The sequence below is a fragment of the Colius striatus genome, chromosome 1 (genome assembly GCF_028858725.1).
Source record: "Colius striatus isolate bColStr4 chromosome 1, bColStr4.1.hap1, whole genome shotgun sequence".
In the NCBI taxonomy this organism is placed as follows: Eukaryota; Metazoa; Chordata; class Aves; order Coliiformes; family Coliidae; genus Colius; species Colius striatus.
In genome coordinates, this window is record NC_084759.1 from 138,538,240 (window position 1) to 138,561,772 (window position 23,533).

At 34.4% G+C, this 23,533-nt stretch overlaps 1 protein-coding gene across 1 annotated transcript in view; it reads left to right on the plus strand.

Annotated features, from left to right (window-relative positions):
- The window catches only part of PLCZ1 (phospholipase C zeta 1), a 49,899-nt gene that overhangs the window by 10,833 nt on the left and 15,533 nt on the right, over positions 1 to 23,533 (plus strand). The window contains exons 4-9 of the mRNA XM_061988857.1: positions 4,020 to 4,221; positions 6,850 to 6,994; positions 10,252 to 10,404; positions 17,393 to 17,617; positions 19,729 to 19,885; positions 21,424 to 21,540. Coding sequence (XP_061844841.1) covers positions 4,020 to 4,221; positions 6,850 to 6,994; positions 10,252 to 10,404; positions 17,393 to 17,617; positions 19,729 to 19,885; positions 21,424 to 21,540 — 999 coding nt within the window. The remainder of the gene's footprint in view (positions 1 to 4,019; positions 4,222 to 6,849; positions 6,995 to 10,251; positions 10,405 to 17,392; positions 17,618 to 19,728; positions 19,886 to 21,423; positions 21,541 to 23,533) is intronic.

The window sequence follows — 23,533 nt, forward strand, 5'->3', positions numbered from 1 at the left end:
TAATGTTTCTGCCTTGAGGTTATTATTATTTGTCACTTTTAACAATAATTGAAAGCTTTCTTCTTCCAATGTAGCAAAGTCACACCCTTATCTCTGATTGCAGATATTTCTCATGAGTTCACTTCTAAAATTCCCAGCAGATGTATTTGTACCCATTTCAATATCTCTCATGGCCAAGTAATGTAAGCATTTAATTACTAACTCAGCTATTAGGAAACAAAGAACAAACACATTTAATGAGAGGGAAAACACCTTTCTCCCCATTTCCCAGGCTCAACTTCAGTTCAGGCTCCTTTCCTCTTACCTAGTCATTGCTGCAAGTTGTATTCAGTCCCTTTAGGGAGGAAAGAGGCTTTGCAGGAGACTGGTCAATGCGTAGTGACTTCTTTCTGCCTTCTTCACCTTTCTCACACTTTCATTTTGCTACTGCTTCCTTATTTGTTTCCTCTGCTTCAGCATGGATCCTCCATGGGCTTCAGTTCCTTCAGGGCAGCAAACATCTTATGAAAGCTTTCATTTTTCCTTTCCATAAAGATAAATTAGAAAGCAGAATGTAATAAACTCCAAAAAGCATAGGCATAGAATGTAATCCAATCCTTTCAATTACTCTGGTTATATCCATAATTCCTCCTGATATGGCAGTATTTGTATCTATGACAAAGCATTAATTTGCCTTAACTGGATGAATAGGGAAAAAAATTGAAAAATTGTTTGGAAAAAAAGAATATTATTGGACTAGATGTTCTTTTGAGGTCCCTTCCAACCCTTAAGATTCTGTGATTCTTTGATCCTGTGATTATTAACATTCCATATTCCAGACTATCCAATAGGGGAGGACAAGAAAAAAAAAAACACCTTGAATTTTGTAAACAACAAGAAGCTACAAGAAGATAGAAATCCATTTACATAAGTATATGTGATGCACTTTTACATGTCTCAATTCACAGAACTGCCAATGCTGCCAGAACTTCAGTGCAGAGTGCAGAGCCACTCTCTCCCTGATTGCAGACAAGTATTACTATTTTACAAACTTGCTTGGAGTTCTGGTAGTTGTCCAAAAACATGATGTTGATTTCAGTTGTATGCAGTTCAAGGACAGTGACGACAAATCCCGAGGAAAGAAAATGCATAAGCCAATATAAGGACCTGTAATAAACTCAATTTTTGTATAAAAATGCAAATATTTTTAGTTCATTGATTAGGTACATAAGGTAGACATTTTAGTGACATTTTGGAAAGTCAGTAGGACTTACTGGCCCAACTTAGAGAACTGGCCCAACACAGAGAAATATATTGAGCACAAAAAGTAAATTAATCAGAAATTAAAACCAATTGAAAAAAAAGGCATCTCTTCAAAGGAATTGGATCTACAGTTCCTGTAATTCCTCATAGATAAAGCATACAAGAGCAATGTACTCTGTTTTGAACAACATGTGAAAAATGCAAAAAGTTTTTTAAAGACCCAGAAAGTAGAAATTGAATCCCATTATTACAATGATAAAACAAAATAATGTGCATGTAGATCAATCAGAACAGTCAAGATACTAAATAAGGTATAACTATAAAGAGTCATCAGGGTAGGAATAAGTCATTCTGCAAATATATTAATTAAAAGAAAAACCAAGAAAGTTCTTGACATACTACCTAAGTATAATCAGGTGGCTAATACTATTAATGAGACCAGAGTAAGATTTCAGTTTAAAATTTGGAAAAAGCAGAGCAAGATATGATTAAATTACTTAATCAGATCAGTGAAGACAAGTTGATAAGTCCTTAAAAAGTTGACGGTAACAAGCCTGGTTAGTACAGGTTACCTTTAAAAACTGATGGAGAACGATGAATTGAAAGACTGGGAAAGATCAAATGTAGTATCTGTTGTAGTAAAGGAACATTCATGGAACTAGACATCAATCAGTTACCTAAAAAAAAAGGAACAAATAATGAATGTGTAATCACCTGTAAGATGGAAAAGATGAGTTACAGTTTGTCAGGACATTCTATGAAGAAATAGAACCTAGTTTTCTTCTATGAGAGAATAACAGTGCTGGTGGATAGAAGAAAAATCATACTTTTTAACAGTCTTACATTCTCAAAAAGCAAGTTGAGGAAGCAGGTACATAAACAACTCATTAGAAAATTACTCTGTCATTCATCAGTGACTTAGAGTCAAAATGAAAGGCTTCATCAATTTACAGTTTAATTGAGCATTATGTTGGGATCCAGACTTAAATTATGTCATTGATAAGGTGGATGATGGAATAGAAGTTAATTTTATTAAATCTAGATTTGACACCAGAATGTTCAAGTATAATAGAGAACATGATTAAAAGTCAAAGTGATCTTGGCAAATTGATGATATAGACAAGAAGGATGGAATTCAATAAGGACAAACACTGTTCCATTTAGGGCATCAAAAACCAAGAAGAAAGTTCACCAGATGGAAAGAGTTGTAGAATAACAACAGAAATTATCAGAAGTCCAAGAAAATTTAACCTAAACAGAAGGATATACTGAACTGGATTTGTTTCTTGGGGAATGCAGTGGAAAGAGGGACAGTGTGATAGCAGTCTTCTTATATGGATAAGACTGTGAAAAAGAATAGATGGAATAGTACAAACCAGAACAAATATTTTGAACAGCATGAAATTTTCAGGATAAATGTTGTGAAAAACCTTCTAGCAATAAGACTCTTGGCTGCTGAAGTGGGATTACTGCCATGTCTGTGAATTCCTCATCAATACAAGTCTTGAAGAAAACCTTTGATAGACTTCTGATAGGAATAACATTTATATCGTTAAGGACAACAGTGTATATATGTGTGATGTCTGGAGGGCCTCCATCCTTATTTTCTATTTCTGTTTAACATTTCAAAAAATTCCAATTTTTCTAGATCTGTTTAATTTAGAAATTACTATTTTCTTTGTGTTACCATCATTAGAAAAAGTTTCATAATTCTCATTCAGGTATAAATCTTCCAGTCTATAATTCTAACCTGTAAATTGTGATTTTTGTAGCTGTATTGAGAATTAACAGACTACATAAGTGTTCAGTGGTTTATTTTTTGGTTTTGTGTGATTTTGAGGTTTTATTTGTCAAAAGTTTGTATACATTGACTTCTCTAAATTATTATTGACAGAAAGGATTACTAACTGCTTAATTATTAGGCTTTAGCCTACTATGGTGACAATAATAAGGTTATTTTAAAGCCAGAACTGGACAAAATATGTGACTATATCAAACTAGGTTATGTTTTGAAGCAAAGCTGACTTGTGAGATTATATCATTTGCAAAATTATTACATTTGAAGCATTACATGGGAATAGCAGTTGGCAGTATAATGCATCTGTTTGTCATTAAATCAGTTTAAAAACAAAACAAGTGGGATGACTGTCACTGGTACGGAGGCAATTAGCACATTTTGTTATAGATGCAGTAATATAATAAGCTCAATTTACAATTTATCTTTATGGGCATTTATTTTGTTAAGATGCTATATTTCATTTCAAATACTTCTAATTTAAATATTATTTCATGAGTATTTATTTGGAATTTTCCACCATGGATGAAGATATTTGGTGCTAGGAATCATAGTTTCTGCAAGACTATTTTGACAGTCTTTGACTGACATTTTGGAGAACAATTCCTGTTTTTTCTGCAGAGAAAAGAAGATTTTCTTGTTATATTGACTGGCATATTACTTTCCAAAACTAAAGAACTAATATTTTTCTTTATATTTAATTAGGACTACTGCAAACTCTTCTTACTGTTGTCCATAGAAGAATAAAAATAGCAGAAGACATTAATATTCTCTCATAATTTTGAACCAGAACAATTTTCCTCCAGAATTGCACACATCTGATGTTTGTGTTTATATTGTTTGTTCTGAATTGCAGAAAAGTGTTATACTGTATAACCTTTAGCAATGTTCAGAATCGGCTATTAAAAACTATGGAAAGTAAACAGATATAATCATCATTTTAGCTTCACAGCAGAGTTTTTTTTTTTTCTTTTTTATTCAGTGAGGAAAAGAAAAGAGATGTCATTTGAAGGATTTCTACGGTACATGAACTCAGAACACTCTTCAGTATTTAAAAACAATCACAGGAGTGTCTACCAAGATATGAATCAACCATTATGTGACTATTTTATTTCATCTTCTCACAACACTTATTTGATATCTGACCAACTCGTAGGACCCAGTCATTTATGGGGTTATACCAGGTATTCAGATAGTGTTTTTTAATATTTTAAACATTATTTAACTCTTTTTTTAAAAAAAATAATACTAAGTCACAAATAATTCTGCTTGGCAATACCATCACAGATACAAGTAGAAAAATGTGAGAGTAGTATTTCATTTTGTGTGTACACTTTTTTTAATATATTTTCCAAACCATCTGTTCATAGTCTGGAAACAATCTATTTTTTGACTTACATCTCAAAGAATCTACCTCACAGCAAAAGAAATCTATAATATGCTGCACAGTATATGATTTAATTTCAACATGCCATGCAAAAATAAATCTAATCAATATACAGGACATAAAGGCACAGTATGGCAGAGTACATGAAGCTTATCTGTGATCAGTGTATGGTGCAATGTGGTTAGTTTATAAACAATAATAATAACGTGGGATCTGTAGTAACCAGGAGGGAGATGGAACTTTATCTTTGATTGCACAACATACTATAGATTTTCTTTGCTGTGGAGAGGAAATGAGGATTCCTTATTGTCACGACCCATTTTGAAGAAATTATCAGGGGAGAAGATGGATTATGTAAAAGAGGCAATACAGAGGGGAACAGAGTGTATGAAGAATTTTGAAGGCCAATGTCCATCATTCTTGTGTTTATTTAGCAAGGTGAAAGTCATTGGAATTATCATCTATTTGAACTTTTTTGTTTCCTATGTCTTGAAACCGTCAGAAATACTGATAGATTTGCTTCAAACAGTATTTGGAATTGTAAGACATTAATACTGCATAGCTTAGAGTAATTGCAAAGAGTATGAAGACTCCCCTCTTCCTCTTTATTTTCTATTTGTATAAGGAAAACATAAAATCCTAAAATAAGCTAGAAGCATATTTATATTTGAGATACTGCTAGCATGTAAAGTGCAGCATGTAAAAGATAGATTGGTAATTAAGTAGTATAGTTTAGAATAAATTTTTTAATTAGTAACAAGCCAAATATTGGAAAACTAAGACCTTTAAGGGGTGCCATTAACATATTAAAAATGAAACCATAGTGAATTTCAGGCATCTGAGAACTTTAGTCATCCCTCTTAGAAGGTAGGGGAAGAACAACTGTATTATGTAAAGACCAAGCACAACCTGATTCTCTGTTATTTCTAAGTATAATGATTCTCCAACTTGCAAACAAATCTTGAAATAATAATTTAAAAGACCCATTCAAACATTTCTTCTATTTCCAGAAACAATTTACCATCATTCCAGAATTCTTTTATTTAAACCTTTAACCCCTGTTTTTAGTCTCAATGAAAGTTATTCAGATAATCTGTCTGCTTTTGACACCGTTTCCCACAGAATCCTTGCAGCAAAACTGAGAAACTGTGGGCTGGATGATCAGGTAGTGAGGTTAACTGGTTGAAGGGAAGAAGGCAGAGAGTTGTGATCAATGGGGCAGTCTAGTTGGAGGCCTGTATCTAGTGGAGTTCCTCAGGGGCTGATGCTGGGACCAGTACTGTTCAATCTATCCATTAATGACCTTGCTGAGGGAACAGAGGGCACTGTCACTAAATTTGCTGACAATACTAAACTGGGGGGGAATGGCTGACACACCGGAAGGCTGTGCTGCCATTCCACAAGACCTGGACAGGATTGGCAGAGAGAAATCTAATGAAATTCAGCAAGGGCAAGTATAGAGTCTTGAATCTGGGAAAGAATAACCCCACACACAAGTAGATGTTGGGGAATGAACTCTTAGTATTATAGGCGAAAGGGACCTGGGAGTCCTGGTGAACAGCGGAATGGCTATGAGCCAGCAATATACTCTTGTGGCCAAGAAGGTCAATGGCACCCTGGAGTGTATTAGAAGGGGTGTGAGCAGTAGGTCAAGAGAAGTTCTCCTCTCTCTCTACTCTGCCCTCGTGAGACCACATCTGGAATATTGTGTCCAGTTCTGGGCCCCTCAGTTCAAAAAGGACAGGGAGCTGCTGGAGAGAGTTCAGCGCAGGGCCACCAAGATGACTATGGGAGTGAAGCATCTCCCTTATGATGAAAGACTGAGAGCTGAGGCTCTTTAGCTTGGAGGAGAGTAAGGAGTAACCTTATTAATGCTTACAAATATGTAAAGAGCAGGTGTCAGGAGGATGGAGCCAGGCTGTTCTCAGTGATGTCCAATGATAGGAGAAGGGTAATCGTTATAAGCTGAAACATAAGAGGTTCCAAAGAAATACAAGGAATAATTTCTTCACTGTGAGGGTGACAGGGCACTGGAACAGGCTGCCCATATGGCTTGTGGAGTCTCCTTCTCTGTAGACATTCAAAATCCACCTGGACAAGTTCCTGTGTGACCTACTCTAGGTAGTCCTACTATGGGAGAGGGGTTGGACTGGATGATCTTTCCAAGTCCCTTCCAGTCCTTAAGATTCTGTGATTCTTCATTTATGCCTTAATAAAGTTTATAACCTAGCATGTCTAACATAGAAAACAGAAAATATAACTCTCATATCTGTATACTTCTATAGGATTTTCTTTCCTTTGTGATGAAAGAGCATAAGCTTTAGTAATTATTCAGTGTTATTGTAATCAGAAATACTGCAGCTTGTATAAGAAAATGTGGTATCATTCTTTTGACAGTAAAATCGTTTCTCTCCTTCTTTTGAAGTGCTCTCTTAAAAGGATGTCGTTGCCTGGAAATTGACTGCTGGGATGGCTCAAACAATCAACCTATTGTGTATCATGGTCACACTTTAACAAGCAAGATTCTGTTTAGTTCTGTAATTCAAGTAATAGAGAAGTATGCATTTGTGGTATGTATATATATATAAAGAGATAGCTATATTGGCTAAAATAGGACACGTTAGGACAAAAAAGTATGGAACACAGTGCTTGTGACAGTGGGCATTGGTGAAATAAATTATGGGAAAATTGTGCTATCTGTTATTAATACTTTTTAAATGTTATTTAAAGAACAGTAAATATATTTTGCCAATAATTATTATAAACCAAACATGGTGAAAGGAACTCTTAAGATCTTAGTTTGTTAGGTTGTGCTGTGGTTTAATAATCCCAAACCAGCTACTAAAGACCACACAAATATTCGCTCACTCGTCCCTCCCATAAGCAATATAATAAACAAGAATAACAAGAGTGAAATATAATAATGATGACAATCTAATACTAATACTAATACTAATACTAATACTAATACTAATACTAATACTAATACTAATACTACTAGTACTAATAATATAGAGAAAAAAAAAATAGAAAATACAAGTAATGCAGAGTGCAATTGCTCCCCACCTGATGACCAATGCCTGAGTAGTGATCAGCCCCTCTCAGCCAATTCCTAAGTTTATATGCTGCTAGGGGCAGTGAGGGGATTTGCTCACACCATTGAAATGACTGGAGCCTAGATCCAGATATTGTCCTCATTTCATCTGGGATGTAGTTAATTGTCTTCCTAGTAGCTGGTACAGGGCAATGTTTTGTGCTGGAATCACTGTTGATAACACAGATGATTAGGCTATTTCTAACCATTACTTGAACAGCATCAAGGCCTTTTCTGCTTCTCACCCAGCCCTGCCATTAAGGAAGCTGGGGGTGCACAAGAAGCTGTGAGAGAGCATGCCCAGGACAGCTGATCTGAACTGGCTAAAGGGCTATTCCATACCACAGAGCCCAAAACATAGCCCTTTAGTAGCTACTAGGAAGAAAATAAACTCTATTCCAGCCCAAACCAGGAATTCTCACCTGAGGTCATTTAAGGAAGGAGTGAATATAATGTGAACAACCACTTCAGAATCAGTATGATGTTTTACTCCTTTATATCTTATTTTTTCTACTTCACTTATTATTCTGTTGCTATCAGTCTGTCTAATAACCTACGCTTGAATTTATGAAATACAGAAAAATGTTAGATTATAACTGAATTTTAGACTTACTCCATTTTCCATTCCCTCTCTTTTTATTTTGAATTCAAGACCTGATAAAGGTTACCACCTACTGCTGTCTTTTTTGCTAGATGACTTGTTAGGGTAATGTCCCTGCTGCCTATCTCTGGCACAGCAATAAAAGCTGGAGAAGTTTTGGCAAGAGTCCTACTCAAATGAAGTCCTGAACATCTAGTAAGATAACTCTTGTATTCAGGCCAGCTTTATGTATGTGAATATACATACCTACTGTCATACACTTTATATGGATTTCTATATATCTATACCTATATATGGATATATCTCAATCTCAGTGTTAGCAATACTGTAGCTTTCCTGTTCTGATTTCTATGTAAAAATTAATTAGTCTCTAACTTTAAAATTTAAAATGGTTTTATTTCATTGTTCTTCACAACTCGTTAGATGTAACTCTCCTGATTTTACTAATGCACAGCATATTCTACATAACTATAATACAAACTTCATAGAACAGGCACAAGTTACAATAAAATCACAATAAGTAATGGTTCATAGCAGATGTCTATCCAGGCTGAGCATGCTCCTAATAACAATCAGTAGCAAATGCTCAGGGAAAAAGTGTAAAAGCACAATAAATATAAAATGGTACTTCCACTATATTTTTCTGTCCTAAACTCAAAACCTGTTTCTTATATTTCTATCTCTCTCCTGTCTAGTTTAGGAGGGGGAGTGATTTAATGACTGGGTGGACATCAGGCTAAACCACCACGCCTTAGGAACTGATAGTTTAGGTCATGTCAAAGCAAAGATTTTATTCAGAGTATTTGGTTTTAATAGTCACCAATACTTCTGGAAAATTATGAGATTTATTTATACAGACCAAATGAACATGTCTCATTTCAGCTATGTCCTAATTTTTACTCAGTTTCCCATATTTCACCCATCTTGCTTGAGTACTGTGATAAGTAGTATGTAGAGTGTTCCAAGAAAGTTTCTGATATTAAAAAATATGCCTGGCTTTTTTTATGGAAAGGCAATGATTTCTGAGCAAAGTTTAAGGATACTGTAAACTTTAAACGTGGATAATTAAAATCTGTCAGAAATTAAAGCAAAATACATTTAATCCTGGATTGTTTTGTCAATAAGATTTTACCTCTTAAAATCAAAGTAAACCAAATCTCTCTTATAACAAAACTGTGTAAAAAATGGTTGAAATTCTGTACACAAAACACTCTTCCCCACAAAGCAGATAATATATTTTAAGTCTGTGTTACCGTAAACTAGTGGCTACACTAATTTACATTTAGCTGAAAGCCAGTTTTACATTTTTTGTCATTATTTTTCCATTGTACTTTAAAATAGATGCCAGCCTCTAAAGGAACCATCACTAAAATGTCAGATGTAAGTTTAAAGGTATACAATTATGTTAAAGCTAACAAGTTCTTCCTATAGGTATATGAAAATTGCAATAATTTTGTGTTCTCTTTTTTATTTTGTCTCATTTCCCCTTACTGAAATTATTTTCCAGAAAACCTAGTCATTATTTTTCCTCCTTTATTGATACACAACAGTTTCCTTTTCTTTGTAAGTTCATTTTTGAAAACCAGTGTTTCAGACACACAGTAACCAATGCATCATTCTTAAGCAGCTCTGTGTATCAGTTGAGCCACTAAGAAATTCTGTTTTTTGTTTCCATGTTGTAGTTTGACCTGTGCAATTGAATCAGCCTGATTTTTGACTGACTTAACACTTATTTTTCTCTCTACTTTATTTGCATTCAGAATTAACCAGTGTGTTAAATGCCTCTGATAGATTATTTCTATGGATTATTGGACAAATACGCTTCAATATTTGCCTTCCAAAGTTCAGCACAGATATTATCTGATTTCTCTAATGTAGTATTTACTCCTTCTTAACTGATCTTCATTTGATTTCTCTGTTTTTATTCATCTCTGTATATCTAGTCCTGCTCTTTTCTGTAAATATAGTATTCTTTTTTCTTGTGTTACCTGAAACAGCTGAGCTGTATTGTGAAAGGTTTGAAACAAAGGGAAAATACTGATTACCAAGGGCACTTTTGTAATAGATTATGGGAAATAAAATAGTCATCTTCTTATTTATTAATAATGAAAGCCTTTACATTTCATTTCCAGGCATCTGACTATCCAGTTGTACTGTCTTTGGAGAACCACTGCAGCCCTAAGCAGCAGGAAGTAATGGCAGACTATTTAGAAGATATCCTAGGTGATAAACTTCTTACCTCAACAATTGGTGATGCAGTGGTGACTAAACTACCTTCTCCTGAGGTAACAGCAAAGCATTTTTCTTTGCAAAAGATAGGGACAACCCCCACCCCCAAGCCACGTGGAGGTTTTAAAATTTAATTTTAATTTTCTGAAACTGTATTTCTGAAATTGCTCATCTGGTGTCTGTAGTCTGTAATAGACTTAATACAGCAACAAAAAGTAATGAAACCAGACTTTCATTTTTAAACAAAAACTTCCACATTATTCCTTACTATTCATCTTGGTGTTTATTTTCTCTTTTCTTTTTTTTTTTTTTTTAAGGAGAAGAATATAATTCTTAGGAATGTATTTGTTGAAAGCTAACATATGTTTTTACAAAGTCTTAGATCTTGCATTTCACATCAATCTGACTTCCTAACATAGTGTGGTTCATCTAGGCTAGTCCTGTATGGGAGCCATGGTAGTCTAAACACAGAAAAGAGCATCTGCCTTTAAAAAGAGCAAGTTTATACACAGTGAATGACTTGCCAAAGACTGTAGAAATAAGTACTACTGAATCTGAATATGAAAGAAATGCAAACACTTGATTAATTGAAATTCTGAAATTCCAAGTTATCAAAACACTGTGTTATAATGAACAGCTTGAAAGTTTCTGTTGACCTGTAAATTCATTATTTTAGGGTTAACCTGAAAAATTCCTTATCCTCTCCTCTCCTTCATTCTCTCTGAAATGAAGTTTCCAGTGTTTTAGTTTTAAAAGAGGAAACAAATTATGCATTGAAATTTAAAAATCTTTACCTTGAATATGTTAGTGTATCTGTTTTCTATTAATTTAATTATTGTTTGATTGGGACAATTTCCTGAAACTCAGCCATGTTATTGAAATGTAAATCTGAATCTACATTTTTTTCCAATAACAATGTTGATGGAACTATTTCATAGAATTCTGTTACTGCAAAAACACACTCTCTTTTTCAGTGTGTTTCTCCTTAAGGCAGTGTCTCCAAGCTGATGGTTTCAGATCCCTGGGATATGAAGTCAGAAAAGGCAATTATATGGGTGTTTAAAATTTTATTACAAACTAAAACAACTTCCCATTGTTCCAATCTTTGCACGTCATTTCATTTCAAGGACAAAAGATATTTTTTAATCACTTGTAACACAAATGCATGCACACATGCAAAATTATCATTTAGGCTTGCTGCTGTTATTAGTGGTATATCAGATATTAAAAAAAAAAAGAACAACATGAACAAATGAAAATGTGGGTAAGAAACACTGTCATAAGGAAATAGTGTTTTTCTAAAGGATATGTCATAGAAAATTATATTTTTGAAGTAATGTGTCCAAAAGACTTGCTAAAGCATTACCATACTGTTATAGTTTCATAGCAATATTTTCATAAATAATTTAATATATCAATAAATTTCTCAGTAAGTATGATGGTTTAGCCCTGGCTGGGTGCCAGGTGCCCATCATGTTGTAATATCACTCCCCTTCCTAAACTAGGCAGGGGAGAAAAAAAAAATATAATGAGAGGTTTGTGTGTTAAGGACAGGGAAATCACCTAACAATTAGCATCACGGGCAAAACAACTCAACTTGGGGAGAACAAGGTTTAATTTATTAATAAACTATAGGAACAGAGAGATGAGAAATAAAACCAAATCTTAAAACACTTCCCACAACCCCTCCCTCTTCCTGGGACTCCCCTTCCTACTCTCTCAGTGGCACAGCAGATGGGGAATGGGGATTGTGGTTAGTTCATTACAGATGGACTTTACTACTGCTTCTTCTCAGGAGGAGGCCTTGTCACACTTCCCACTGCTACACTGTGGTGTCTCTCCCCATGGGAAACAGTCCTTCATGAACTTGTCCAGCATGGGTCCTTACCATGGGCTGCAGCTCCTCATGAACTGCTCCAGCATGGGGCCTCCCACAGGGGCAGTTCCTCATACACTGCCCCAACTGCCCCGGTCATCCACTGGGAGAACAGTCCTTCAGATATTGACTGCTCCGGAATGAGTCCCTCACAGGATCACAAGTCCTGACAGCAAACCTGCTCTGGTGTGGGCTCCTCTCTGCCCACAGTCTCCCAGGTCCTGCCAGGTCCTTCCCATGGAGTCACAGCTTCCTTCAGGCATCCACTCACTTGGATGTGGGGTCCTCCACGGGCTAAGAGTGGGTCTCTGCTTTCTGGTGGCCTCAAGGGACTGCAGGGGGACAACCTGCCTCACCATGGTCCTCACCACAGGTCACAGGGGAGTCTTTCTTTCAGGGCCTAACCACCGTCCTTCTCCTTTCCTCTCACTCCCTGTTGCTGCTGCAGTTTAGTACCTTCACAGCAATTTCTTCTCAAATACGTTATTCACAGCCAAATAGGTTACCTCAGTCACTAATTGGCCAGGCCTGGGTCAGCTGCAGTGTCTGTCTTAGAATTGACTGGCATGAGCCCTATCAGCTACAAGGGAAGCTTCTGGCAGCTCTTTGTTTAAAGAAGCCACCCCTGTAGCCCCTCACATGCTACCAAACACCTGGCCCAGGCAAAACCACTACAGTAAACCAACATATTTTTTTAGATCATAGCATTATATTTTTATGTAACACTGTCCAGTATTTTACAACCTTGAAAACTATTCAGTAAATTAGAAAAAAAAGAGGGGAAATCATACTTAATATTCCGTAGCTTTGAGTTTTCATAAGTTGGCTCTACAGAGATTTTTGCCTGGAAATGTATTTCTGGGTTCTATACATATTCTTCATTTAAATGTATGCTGGTCAGGTGAGATCCATTCTATTGAACTTTTAAAGACATTAAGATGTGTTCCACATCTATGTAAAATGTAAGTTATCTAAATAATACCACTGTCCTAGTTGATTTACAAAAGTCTGAAGTTAATAAATTTTTATATTGAGAATGAAAAAGGATTATGATAATCTCCATTTCTCTTAGCTTCTCTGATCAAGTATGTGAGAAAAATCATTATTTTTTTTGCAAGGGAATTATGTAATTATGGCTGAATTTTCAAATAGTGTAGTAAACTTTACTCTTGGCTAGCATCTTCTTCAAGAGCCACTTTTGATCTATGTTCTTCAGTGTTACTTTTTTTTTAGACTGTTACACAGGCTAAAAAAACCTAGGTGGTAAATTACTTACATGCTAAAATATTTACTTATCTTGATTATAAATGAATATAGATGTCACACTGAAGTAGCTCAGTATTAAGGTGAAGATAGCTCAAGTCACTTTACTCTGTGTATTGTATATGTATATATATATGAATTGAATTACTCTGAATTAAAAAATTAAAATATTTGTATTAGAGTTACAGTACTTTACCTCCATTTTCCTCCACAATCTTTTTTTACCTTATTTTGTCATCTTTGCCTACTTTGAGTTGAGCTCCACTCTCCTCCTTTCTGGTTCAGTCTTAGCAAGGAAGATGGGAGGGACTGAAAGAGTAAAGAGACTTTCATTCTTCATTGAAATTAACAATAGCAACGGAGACATTTTACATAATATGCTCTGTTAGAGAATATTCCAGTCTAATAATATCCCTAAGGACACAATATAAATCTCTTTACTGCCACGTGCCCCACATGCTTATAAATGCAATAAGCATACTTCTGTCCCTCAAGTCCTCTGACTGCCCATGTCACAATGAGTTATTGATCACTTAGTTGCTACCTCTTAGGTTCATGATCTGTGTCATTGCTTTCTTTGATAGGCTATATTTTAACAATCTGCCTGTAGGATCCCTCAAAGATTTTGGACCAGTCAGTTCATCCCTCTTTTCCTTTTCTCTCTTGTCTTTGACAAGGACCTTCAACATTCCGCTTCTCTGTGTCATGTGAGACTGAAACATTATATTTCTTGTGTGGGAAATCCTCCTCATCCAACAGTTATTGTTGTTTCTAGGTTTACATCTCCTATGAAAGGAGCACATGCAGCTCATGCAAGGCTTTCTTTTAATACTCACTTCTCAACGTTCTTCAAAATCAGAATTAAATGGTGCCCTTGTCTGTTCATGAAGTCAAATACCATATAATTTCTTCAAATACTTCATAGAAACGTTTGCCAGTTACATGTTCTTATTTAGATCTCAGAGATATGGAGATCTCCATGGAAACTATTTTCTCCTCTATTGTCTGATCAATCTCCTTCCTTTTCTAAATAGGTTTGATCTACACCTTTGTCAGCTGAGATGATTGTGTATGTCTAGACAGATTAAAATGCAGAGCAAACTCATTCTTAGGTGCTTACTTGGACCACAGCCTCTGAGTCTCTGGCAAATTGAACCCTATCTTTGAAATTTTACTACTGAATGGAACTCTTTCTGGTAGATAAATGAGAAATAATATATTGCAAAATAGTTTCTTATACACTTTTACCCAGGACTGTGTCAGGTTTTCACTTAATCCAGAATATTAATTTATTAGCATCACTCCTTACAATTTTCTTCTTTAGGCATGTTTTGTTTTATTTGTATTTTTAATAAAAGAACATTTAGAAAAATTTTCTCATGTAATTTGTGTCTACTACAAAACACAACACAGAACTAGCATTTGCAATTTAGGGGACCTCTCACTAGATAACCATATCGTATGAAAACTTATTATGAGACAGCCAAAAAGGGACTCCTGATATAATTAATATCCATGTAACTAGAGCTCAGATGTTTCTAGTAACATTGATTAGAAATATCTCAATAACTGTAATATATGAGGCTTCCTCAAAGACATTAATTTACAATTTTACTAAGCACAATTCTCTTGATCCATTGAGGAATGCTGGTGAAGGGTTTTTTTAACAGTGTACTTAACAAAAATGGCCTATTATTTTAATTCAAGGTATATTTTGCAATGTCACAAAAGCCTCCCACAAATTAAAGGAAGGAAAGTCTCACATCTTTATCCTATTTCATTAATTAAGACAGTAATATAATGCTTGAAATAGAAAATTCTGTAAAACTTTAAACTGATTTTAATCTTATTACTTAGCAAAGGTTTTCACAATTTGATATTCTTAATACCAAGCAGCTAAATCTAGTCAGGAGAGGAAAAGAGAGAATATGGTAAATTTAAACAACTTAAATATATTCTCTTTTTGCCTGCTTCATTCCAAAGAGCTTGTGATTTTGTCTTGGAGTCTTATATTGCTTCACCTATTCTAATTTATGTTGTACATTGCATAAACCAGAATGTCTGTTTAGTACAAGAACCAAATTTTGTTTGTGTAGTTATTTAAATATTTGTTCGAATTGATTATACTTGGAAGTTTTTCTTATCCCAACCTGGAAGTCTCATTATTCTCTGGAGAAGATCTCTTCTTTTTTTCTTCTGCTCATATTTAATTTTTTTAGTATGCTTACAGTTTATACATAAGTACATGGTAAACATTTTTTTCAATATTTTGTATTCTCCATTTAAAGTAGAAAAGAGAAGTTAGAGTGAATGTTTAGGCTTTCACTATCTGCTTAAAAGTTCTAGACATTTGTGCAAAAACATGACACATATTTAGCAGTTTACCAATTAAAGAACTCGAATTTAACACAGTCATTGATTTTGTAACCATACATTTATTATAAGATGGGTTTTTTTTAACATTTGTTTGAGGCTCATAGTTTAAATGTGTAGTATGTCTTTTTTTATGTTATGGTTCAATTTTAGTGATTTGAGACTGGAATCTGCTTCTGGCCAAAAACTAGCAAAATTTCTTCTTGAGAGAGTATTCTTTCTAACTCATTTTGAAAAGAGGGTTATGATTTAAAAATGTTATCTTCAGTGGAAAAAAACCCAGACAAGTTTGTCCTGCCTCAGAGTATTTACAACTTTGACAACAGTTCATAACCAGAATTTTAGAAACTATCTGACTTAAAACATCATGGCTCATTTTAATATTGATATAGAGTATGGTATTTTTTTAATTAAAGTATGTTTACATATTAGAGGCAGTAATATATCCATAGACAGGTTTTCCTTCCCTTGTACATCAGGTCTTTTCTTTTAATTTGTAGAATTAAATCTTACATATGTGTAACAAAATATGAGAACAAAAGTGAGTAGAAGTGCTTTTAAATATCGGGAAATAGAAAGATGCAAAGAAAAACTCAGAACTCTTAAAAAATATGAGTAACATTACTCATATTAAAACTACCAAAAATATCAGAGAAAAAAAATGGGTGCATCAGTGAGAAATGAAGGAAATGTTAAAGGGCATCCTCTTTCTGAATCACCAGTGCAGGGAGACTAACCAGATCTTTCACTAATATGGCATTGACAGATATTAAGCATAGGATATATCATTACACTGGCATGCTGACAACCTACTAACACGAGATGGACTATCAGCAATGGACATCACAATGTAAATAAAGAGAATGTCTATTTCTTTGTCTACGACTCTACTTTCTATAATAGAGCTTTGGCTTTATTTTTATGTTTCTTTCATCCATGCCTTTTATATTTACTTATTGGATACGTCAAAATACAATAGCTCAGCTGTCTTTAATGTGTCATTTTTCCTTGATTGTCTAATCTTCCCAGCAGCACAGTCTTCCTTTTCACTAGTACATATGAAACTTAAGGAATTTTTTTTCTGGATCACTTTGTCCCAGAATCTATTACTCACTGGCAGTTCCTGTGTACAGAGGTAGAGATGAATGTCTGCTATGTAATAGCTGTTTTACTGTGAATATTGTTTCATAAATCTAAGTAAAATTTATACTTGTAGGACTCAAATGCATAAATGAAAGCTGTCTTATTAGAAATTATAACACTTAATGATTTTTTTCTTTTTATTCCTGCATTCTATATTATGGAAGTTGAAACATGCGCATTTGAAAACAGAGACATTGCTTAGGCAACAAATTACCAAACTCTTAATTTCTGTGACTTCTGCCTCACTGATGTTTATCTTTCTTGTGTTACCTCACTTAATTATATTTAAAGAACAGTTTTCAATGTGGGTTAAACAATACCTTGATATGAAGTCCTTCAATTAATCTATACATAATTATTCTTACTACTGTTTAACCTCTTTTCTACAGGCATTAAAATACAAAATTCTGGTAAAAAATAAAAAAATTGAAACAATTGAGGAAAGTATGGTCAGGAGAGATCTTGACAGTAATGATGAGGCAGAGGAAGTTTCTGAATCTGAAACATCTGATGAAGATGATGATAGTGATGAAGAAGCTCCTCTTTATCCAAGGACTTATTCCCCCAAAAGAAAAAGTGATCGAAGATCTTCACCACCTCGAAAAAAGGCAAAGGTAACTTTTGTCCCAATTGAATTTAGAAAACACATAGATGTGTACCAGCTTTTTTTTTTAAAGGAAAAAATTAAAAGGCAAACTTTTAAATCCTTAGAAATATGTTTTAGCTCAAGGCATCAGTTTTCCTGATCTCTACAAGACACTCTAAACTGGAACATATTATAGTATCTAACTAAAAAGTAGCCATTCCTTGGGCTTCCATCCTAAACTTCACCTGCATTTTTCCCTTTCAAGCCTTTTGCTTGTCCCAAATGCTTAATGTTACAATAGATCTAAGATAAAGTTGCCCAATTGCTTTGTTGACCTCAAAGGTCTTCCTGAGGCTATGCATGGGAAATGCTCATAGCAGTTCCTGATGATGAAGGACAGAGCTAACTATTTCTTCCTGCAGTCCACCAGTCTGTCTTGAATATTTTGAAGTGTTCTCCTCCTATTTTCTTTAGTTCTGGATTTATTTATGAAATTAGGAATAGAGTTCTGGTTACACTAAAATATTTTGGTCACTTATCATAAAATAGGTATTTTTGCATTTCTCATGTACAGACTTAATAGTAAAAACTGTTTCTGAGAGTGTAAAACTTGGGTGTAATCTTTTTGATAGTCAAACTGAACTTGTTTTTTTTTAACCAAGTAGCAGTTGTCTGACATGGAAATCTGTTGCTGCATCAGTATTCAAACTGCTTTGTTCAAGTTTTTTGAGCAAGCAGGAAGTACATGGTATCCAGTCACTTTTGCACACCATGCTCTGATTATCTGACTGTGGGTAGACTGGCAATGAACTTCAGGGCTAGGTGCTTTTGCTGAGAGGCAGTGTCTCTTCTTCTTGTGTCTCTTTTCTCCAAGAGATTTAAAAGTCAAGAACTTTGTTTCTTTCTCTTTTCATCTGATATAGAGAGATATTAAGGAAAAAATCTGAGGAAGGATGGAGATCTCTTTGAACAGGGAAGGGTAAATTTCCAGAGAATGGGGTCACATCACATTAGGGACCAGAACACATATCACATACGTCTTGATCAAAAGCAGCAACAACAAATATCTGGTCATGTTTCATAGGGTGAAGAGAAAATGTTTTCTGAGGTCCCCCTCTATTGGAGAGTGGGAGAGCATTTGAATCCACATCCAAGATACTCTAGTCATGCTCTTGGCTTTGGCTGGGTCACTGCTTTCCATATCCAGGAGTTCTGTTGCAGTAGAATCCTATTGCTTCTCATGGCACATAGCCTCAGAAGAATTAATGCACATGAGCTTTGCACAGTTTAAGAGCCATGAGCAAACAGTCCCTATTATTTTATCAGATGAAAAATTACCTTCAAAAGCTTTAATGGGAAGTAAACATTATTAGCACCATCAGCTCTTTGCTGGCTGCTACCAATGATTGACTCATCAGTTCATACTAAGTAAAATGAAGAGGTCACACAGTACCTCAGTTGAAGAGATAAGACTGGAAAAATTTCAATAGCTTCACTGTACAACAGCATTTGCTTTTGCTTGCTTCAGTAATGTAGCAAGACTAAACAAAGGCTTTGGCCAAAGAACTTTCTGTCTTAATTAAGAGGAACAGAGTTTTCCTAACTTCAGAGAAATGGTTGATGGAATATACCTACAATCAATTTGCTTGGCATGGTAAAATATTCCTCTGTTATTTTTACATATTGTAGTTGAATTTGTGCCATGGATGTATAGATTTTCCTGTTCTTTTTCTTTTTGTTCTCAAAGTACCTCCTACCAGTAGGCTTTTTCTAGTTCTTCATGTGTTTAGGAATATAAAGTTGGACATATATTTTAAATAAGTATTGTTGAGACTTATGAAAAATTATGTTAATTTACATACTAATATCAAAAGCAGGGAAATGATAAAGCTGTCCAACAGAGCAGTGTGCTAGAAAGCACTAGAAGCATCTCGTAATTCACCTTACTATTGCTAGATGAATATAGAGACAGTAACCTTCATTGTATCTCACTGGATTGAACTCTATCTATCAAAAATGATATCTTAAGCTCAAATATTCATTAATTGGGATCCAAATCAGTTTCTCCGGAATTGTTCATAATAATTAAGATGTGTTCTGTTTTTTTATCATTGTATTAATTACTATTGTGATTATTAGGTGAAGAAGATAAAAATTGCCCTTGCTTTGTCAGACCTTGTGATTTATACCAAATCTGAGAAGTTTGTGAGCTTTGCACGTTCCTTAGCTAAACAGAAATGCTATGAAAATAATTCAATTGGAGAGCTTCGAGCAAGAAAATTTGTAAAACATTCAGGTAGATTCTTTTGACTTAATCAGATAAAAGTTACAATGTTTCTATGGTTCATTATCTAGTCATTGGAAGGTTTCAAATTTTATGAAACACAAGATGTCCCATTTTGTTTTGTACAAGAAATATCTTGTAATTTGCATTGCATTTTTACACTTGAGAAAAATTGAAGTTCATCTTTGTTTTAATTTCACATAGTTTTATATGAACAAATATTAACATAATAATACAAAATGTATTAATATCGTTTCATTGATGGTTTTCTGTATCAAATAATTTAGAAGTTACAGTCAATACTTGAAAATGTGCGGAATAGATTTCACACCCAGCATGTATCATCAGTAGTACTCACTGGAGCTGGGCATCTGGTACCCCTAGCTTTGATGGTAACTACAGATAAAAGAACCTACATTAGTAGAATGAGTAAACCCCATAGTGGGTAGTTTGCTCCATTGGACCAGATCTTTCATACCAGCCAAGCTGGATTATTCAAATTCTGTGTTGGAGCATTTCCATTTGGTGCAGCCAATACCATGCGTTCTCTGCTGTTTTAACTCCAGCTGTCTGCCAACAGCCTTAAGGGAGTGTTAAGAACATTGATCACTGACCATGAGAATGAACTCTGCCACAGGCCCATTAATTCAGGGCCAGGCCAGCTGCCATCCACAACTTTGTGGAGATGATGTGATGGTTGCTTAGGTGAATGATTCTAAATGCTGTCAAAACAAGTAGGCTTTTGCTAGGCATCTATAGTCAGAATCTTCTCTGTTCTCTCTGGCAATCTAGTGAATATAAAAGTAGACCTATTAAAAAGAAACAAGAGGTGAGGGAAGGATGGAAAGGATCTTAAATAGTAAACAGGAATAGAAGTCATATAATGCTTTCCACATCTGTCTAGTTTATGCGTTTGTGGGAGGGAACACTGCTAGGAGGAAGAAAATAAATTTGTTTGAATAGTTAACAGCTTCTGAAGATTATAAAGTAATTAAGGGTCTTTTAGAAATAAATTGTTCACTGATCTTGAGATTATTCAGGCATTTTATTTAAACCAAAAACCAGCAATCAAGCTAAGATAATCTTGGGATGATTGGTATTTTCCTGTTGAACTATTGAAAAATGAGTGGACCTCTTGATAAATTTCCTGTTTAGTCTCTTTTAATTTTCCATTACAACACAGTGGGCTTTAGTGTAAAAATCACATATTTACCCAACAAGTGAAGAAACAGAATATTTCCATGATTCTCAGTTATTGAATCTTTAGCAAAAGTCTGCCCTATACATAAGAAATACTATCAAATTCAAATATACACAGAATATTAACATTTTAAAATAGAATATTAGCCATATCTCAGAGTAACTCATATAATAATGTCAACATTCATAAAAATGTCTTAAAATAGAAACACATTGGTATAATATATTCATTATATATAATAAATAAATTGCCAGATTGGATTATTATATTTTTACTATTATTTATACAAATAGGATCCCTTTATTAGTAAAGTTTTTCTTGGTAAGATTTTTTTCATTCTGTTTTTCAGCTAGAGATTTTATTTCACACACTGCAAGATTCATTACAAGAATTTACCCCAAAGGAACAAGAGCGACCTCTTCAAACTATAATCCCCAAGAGTTCTGGAATGTGGGATGTCAAATGGGTATGTACCTGTGCAGAGACTGTTGCATTCCAGGCTTTTCAGAAACTATACAAATACAAGAGTTTCTCCTTCCTACAGTATTTTTGTGATATATAAGTTACATACATTTCCTCAGTGACATTACTTTAATTTTGTGTTGTCTAAAATTCTCCTTCAGTCTACATTTCCTAGTAATTTTGCATCCCAAAATCTAGAACTTCTGATATAAAATAACTAAGGGGAATATTATTTTCAGCTATTTACTTTTGTAATTACTTACAATTAGAATCTTATTCGGCTATAACTTATCCCAAATATCTCAGTTTATTATAATTTATGGATTTCTTTAAACTATCTTTTTTTTCTATGGCATAAGATAAACACTAATAAGTACAGTACATTTTAGAGCTTTGAACCTTTTTTTTGTATTAATCCAAGCCCTAAGACTAAACAAAGCATGATTTTATGATAAAATGCAAAAGCTTAATCATTAACAATTTTTAACACCTAAATCAGATTTTTTTCTTACTCTTCATATATCATCACATTTTTTTTAATGAATAATTCTATGCTATTTGTCTGTGGATGTTTGTAAGGAAAGTAGTTTAAATGATATTTTGCTACCTATCTGTCTGGGCTGAAATTACTATGTTAAATATGTTACCTTAGATTTTAAGGTAAAAACAGTATTCTGTGCATTAAGCACTGTTCTGCCAAAAAAAAACCCAAAAAAACCCAAAAAACCCAATATACTTTTCAAGAAAATGAAAATAGATTGCGTCCTTTTGCATGCTGTACTAATCAAATTTCATAACCTCCATGCTTATTTGTCAGCTGTGGCTTATAAACATGTTGAAAATGTTTAAAGAGAAAATGGAAACAGTAACTTTTCCCCCCCTTTTTTTTTTCACTTTTTTCCCCTTTTTCTTTTTATTGTTGGGATTCAAGTTATTTCCTCAGAAAAGTTTTTTAACAGTTACCATTTCAAATCAGTCATACACACGCATATTATTTATTGTTTAACTCCCTAATGTATCCTCAGCCAGTCTCCTACAGTTATTGAACATAGAAGGAGCGTCATGGTTCAGCTTTCACTGAGAGACCACTGTCCTCATATCTGTGGCCCTGACCACAATCAGTGGAGGACATTTCCCAGCCTAAATTTCTTAGCATTTGCTGTCCCCAGCCCAAGCTATGCCATGCCGTCAGTGCCATACATGGAGGTAATGTGGAAAACAATGCCAAGGGAATTAGTGTGAATTTGGTCACTCAGTGTTGGCTGTTCCATGAAATAATTGAAATGTACTCAGACCGCCCCCCCATTTCTCTCGATGTTACAAATTCTGATTCTCATCCTGACTGTTGTATTGAGGTATAGTAGAAGTAAAAAAATAGTAGTTAGCACAAATTTTGTTTGTTTGTTTGTATCTGAGTCATTCCAGCCATTTATATTTTTGTACAGATTTAAATTCAGGCTAGACTATTTCCATTGCCATATCATTTAAAATCAATTTGATTATATTCTGGCCTTGTGGTTGTTCCTCACTTAACTTGATATTACACTATTGCTGGATTATTTACCTGGGATGTTGCACTCTCTGTATCCTATCTGCATTACTATTGAAAGTCGTGAGATTTTTTTTGTGCTTACAGGAAGCGCTGGATAAAGGTCCTTACTGAAAAATTGCATTCATCTCTCAGGCTTATCATACTGCAGTTTACTAGTTTTCTTTCTAGCCTGTAAATCTGCATGCTAATCTCTGCAAAGAATGTCCATTTGTTAAATCTCAAACAGGACTGAAGTATATAAAAATGACATTGACTGTTGACTCTCAGTATACTTTAATGAAAAGTCATTCTAAACATTAGTATACAAAACGTGGGGTTTTTTTTTTGCTGTATAGGGGTTTTGGGCCCCTTCCTGGAAGAATTAAAAATACACAGGAAGTGCTTAGATATGCCCTCTTGGTCACATCTTTCACATCTTCATTTAAAGAAGCAATTTTCTCATGGG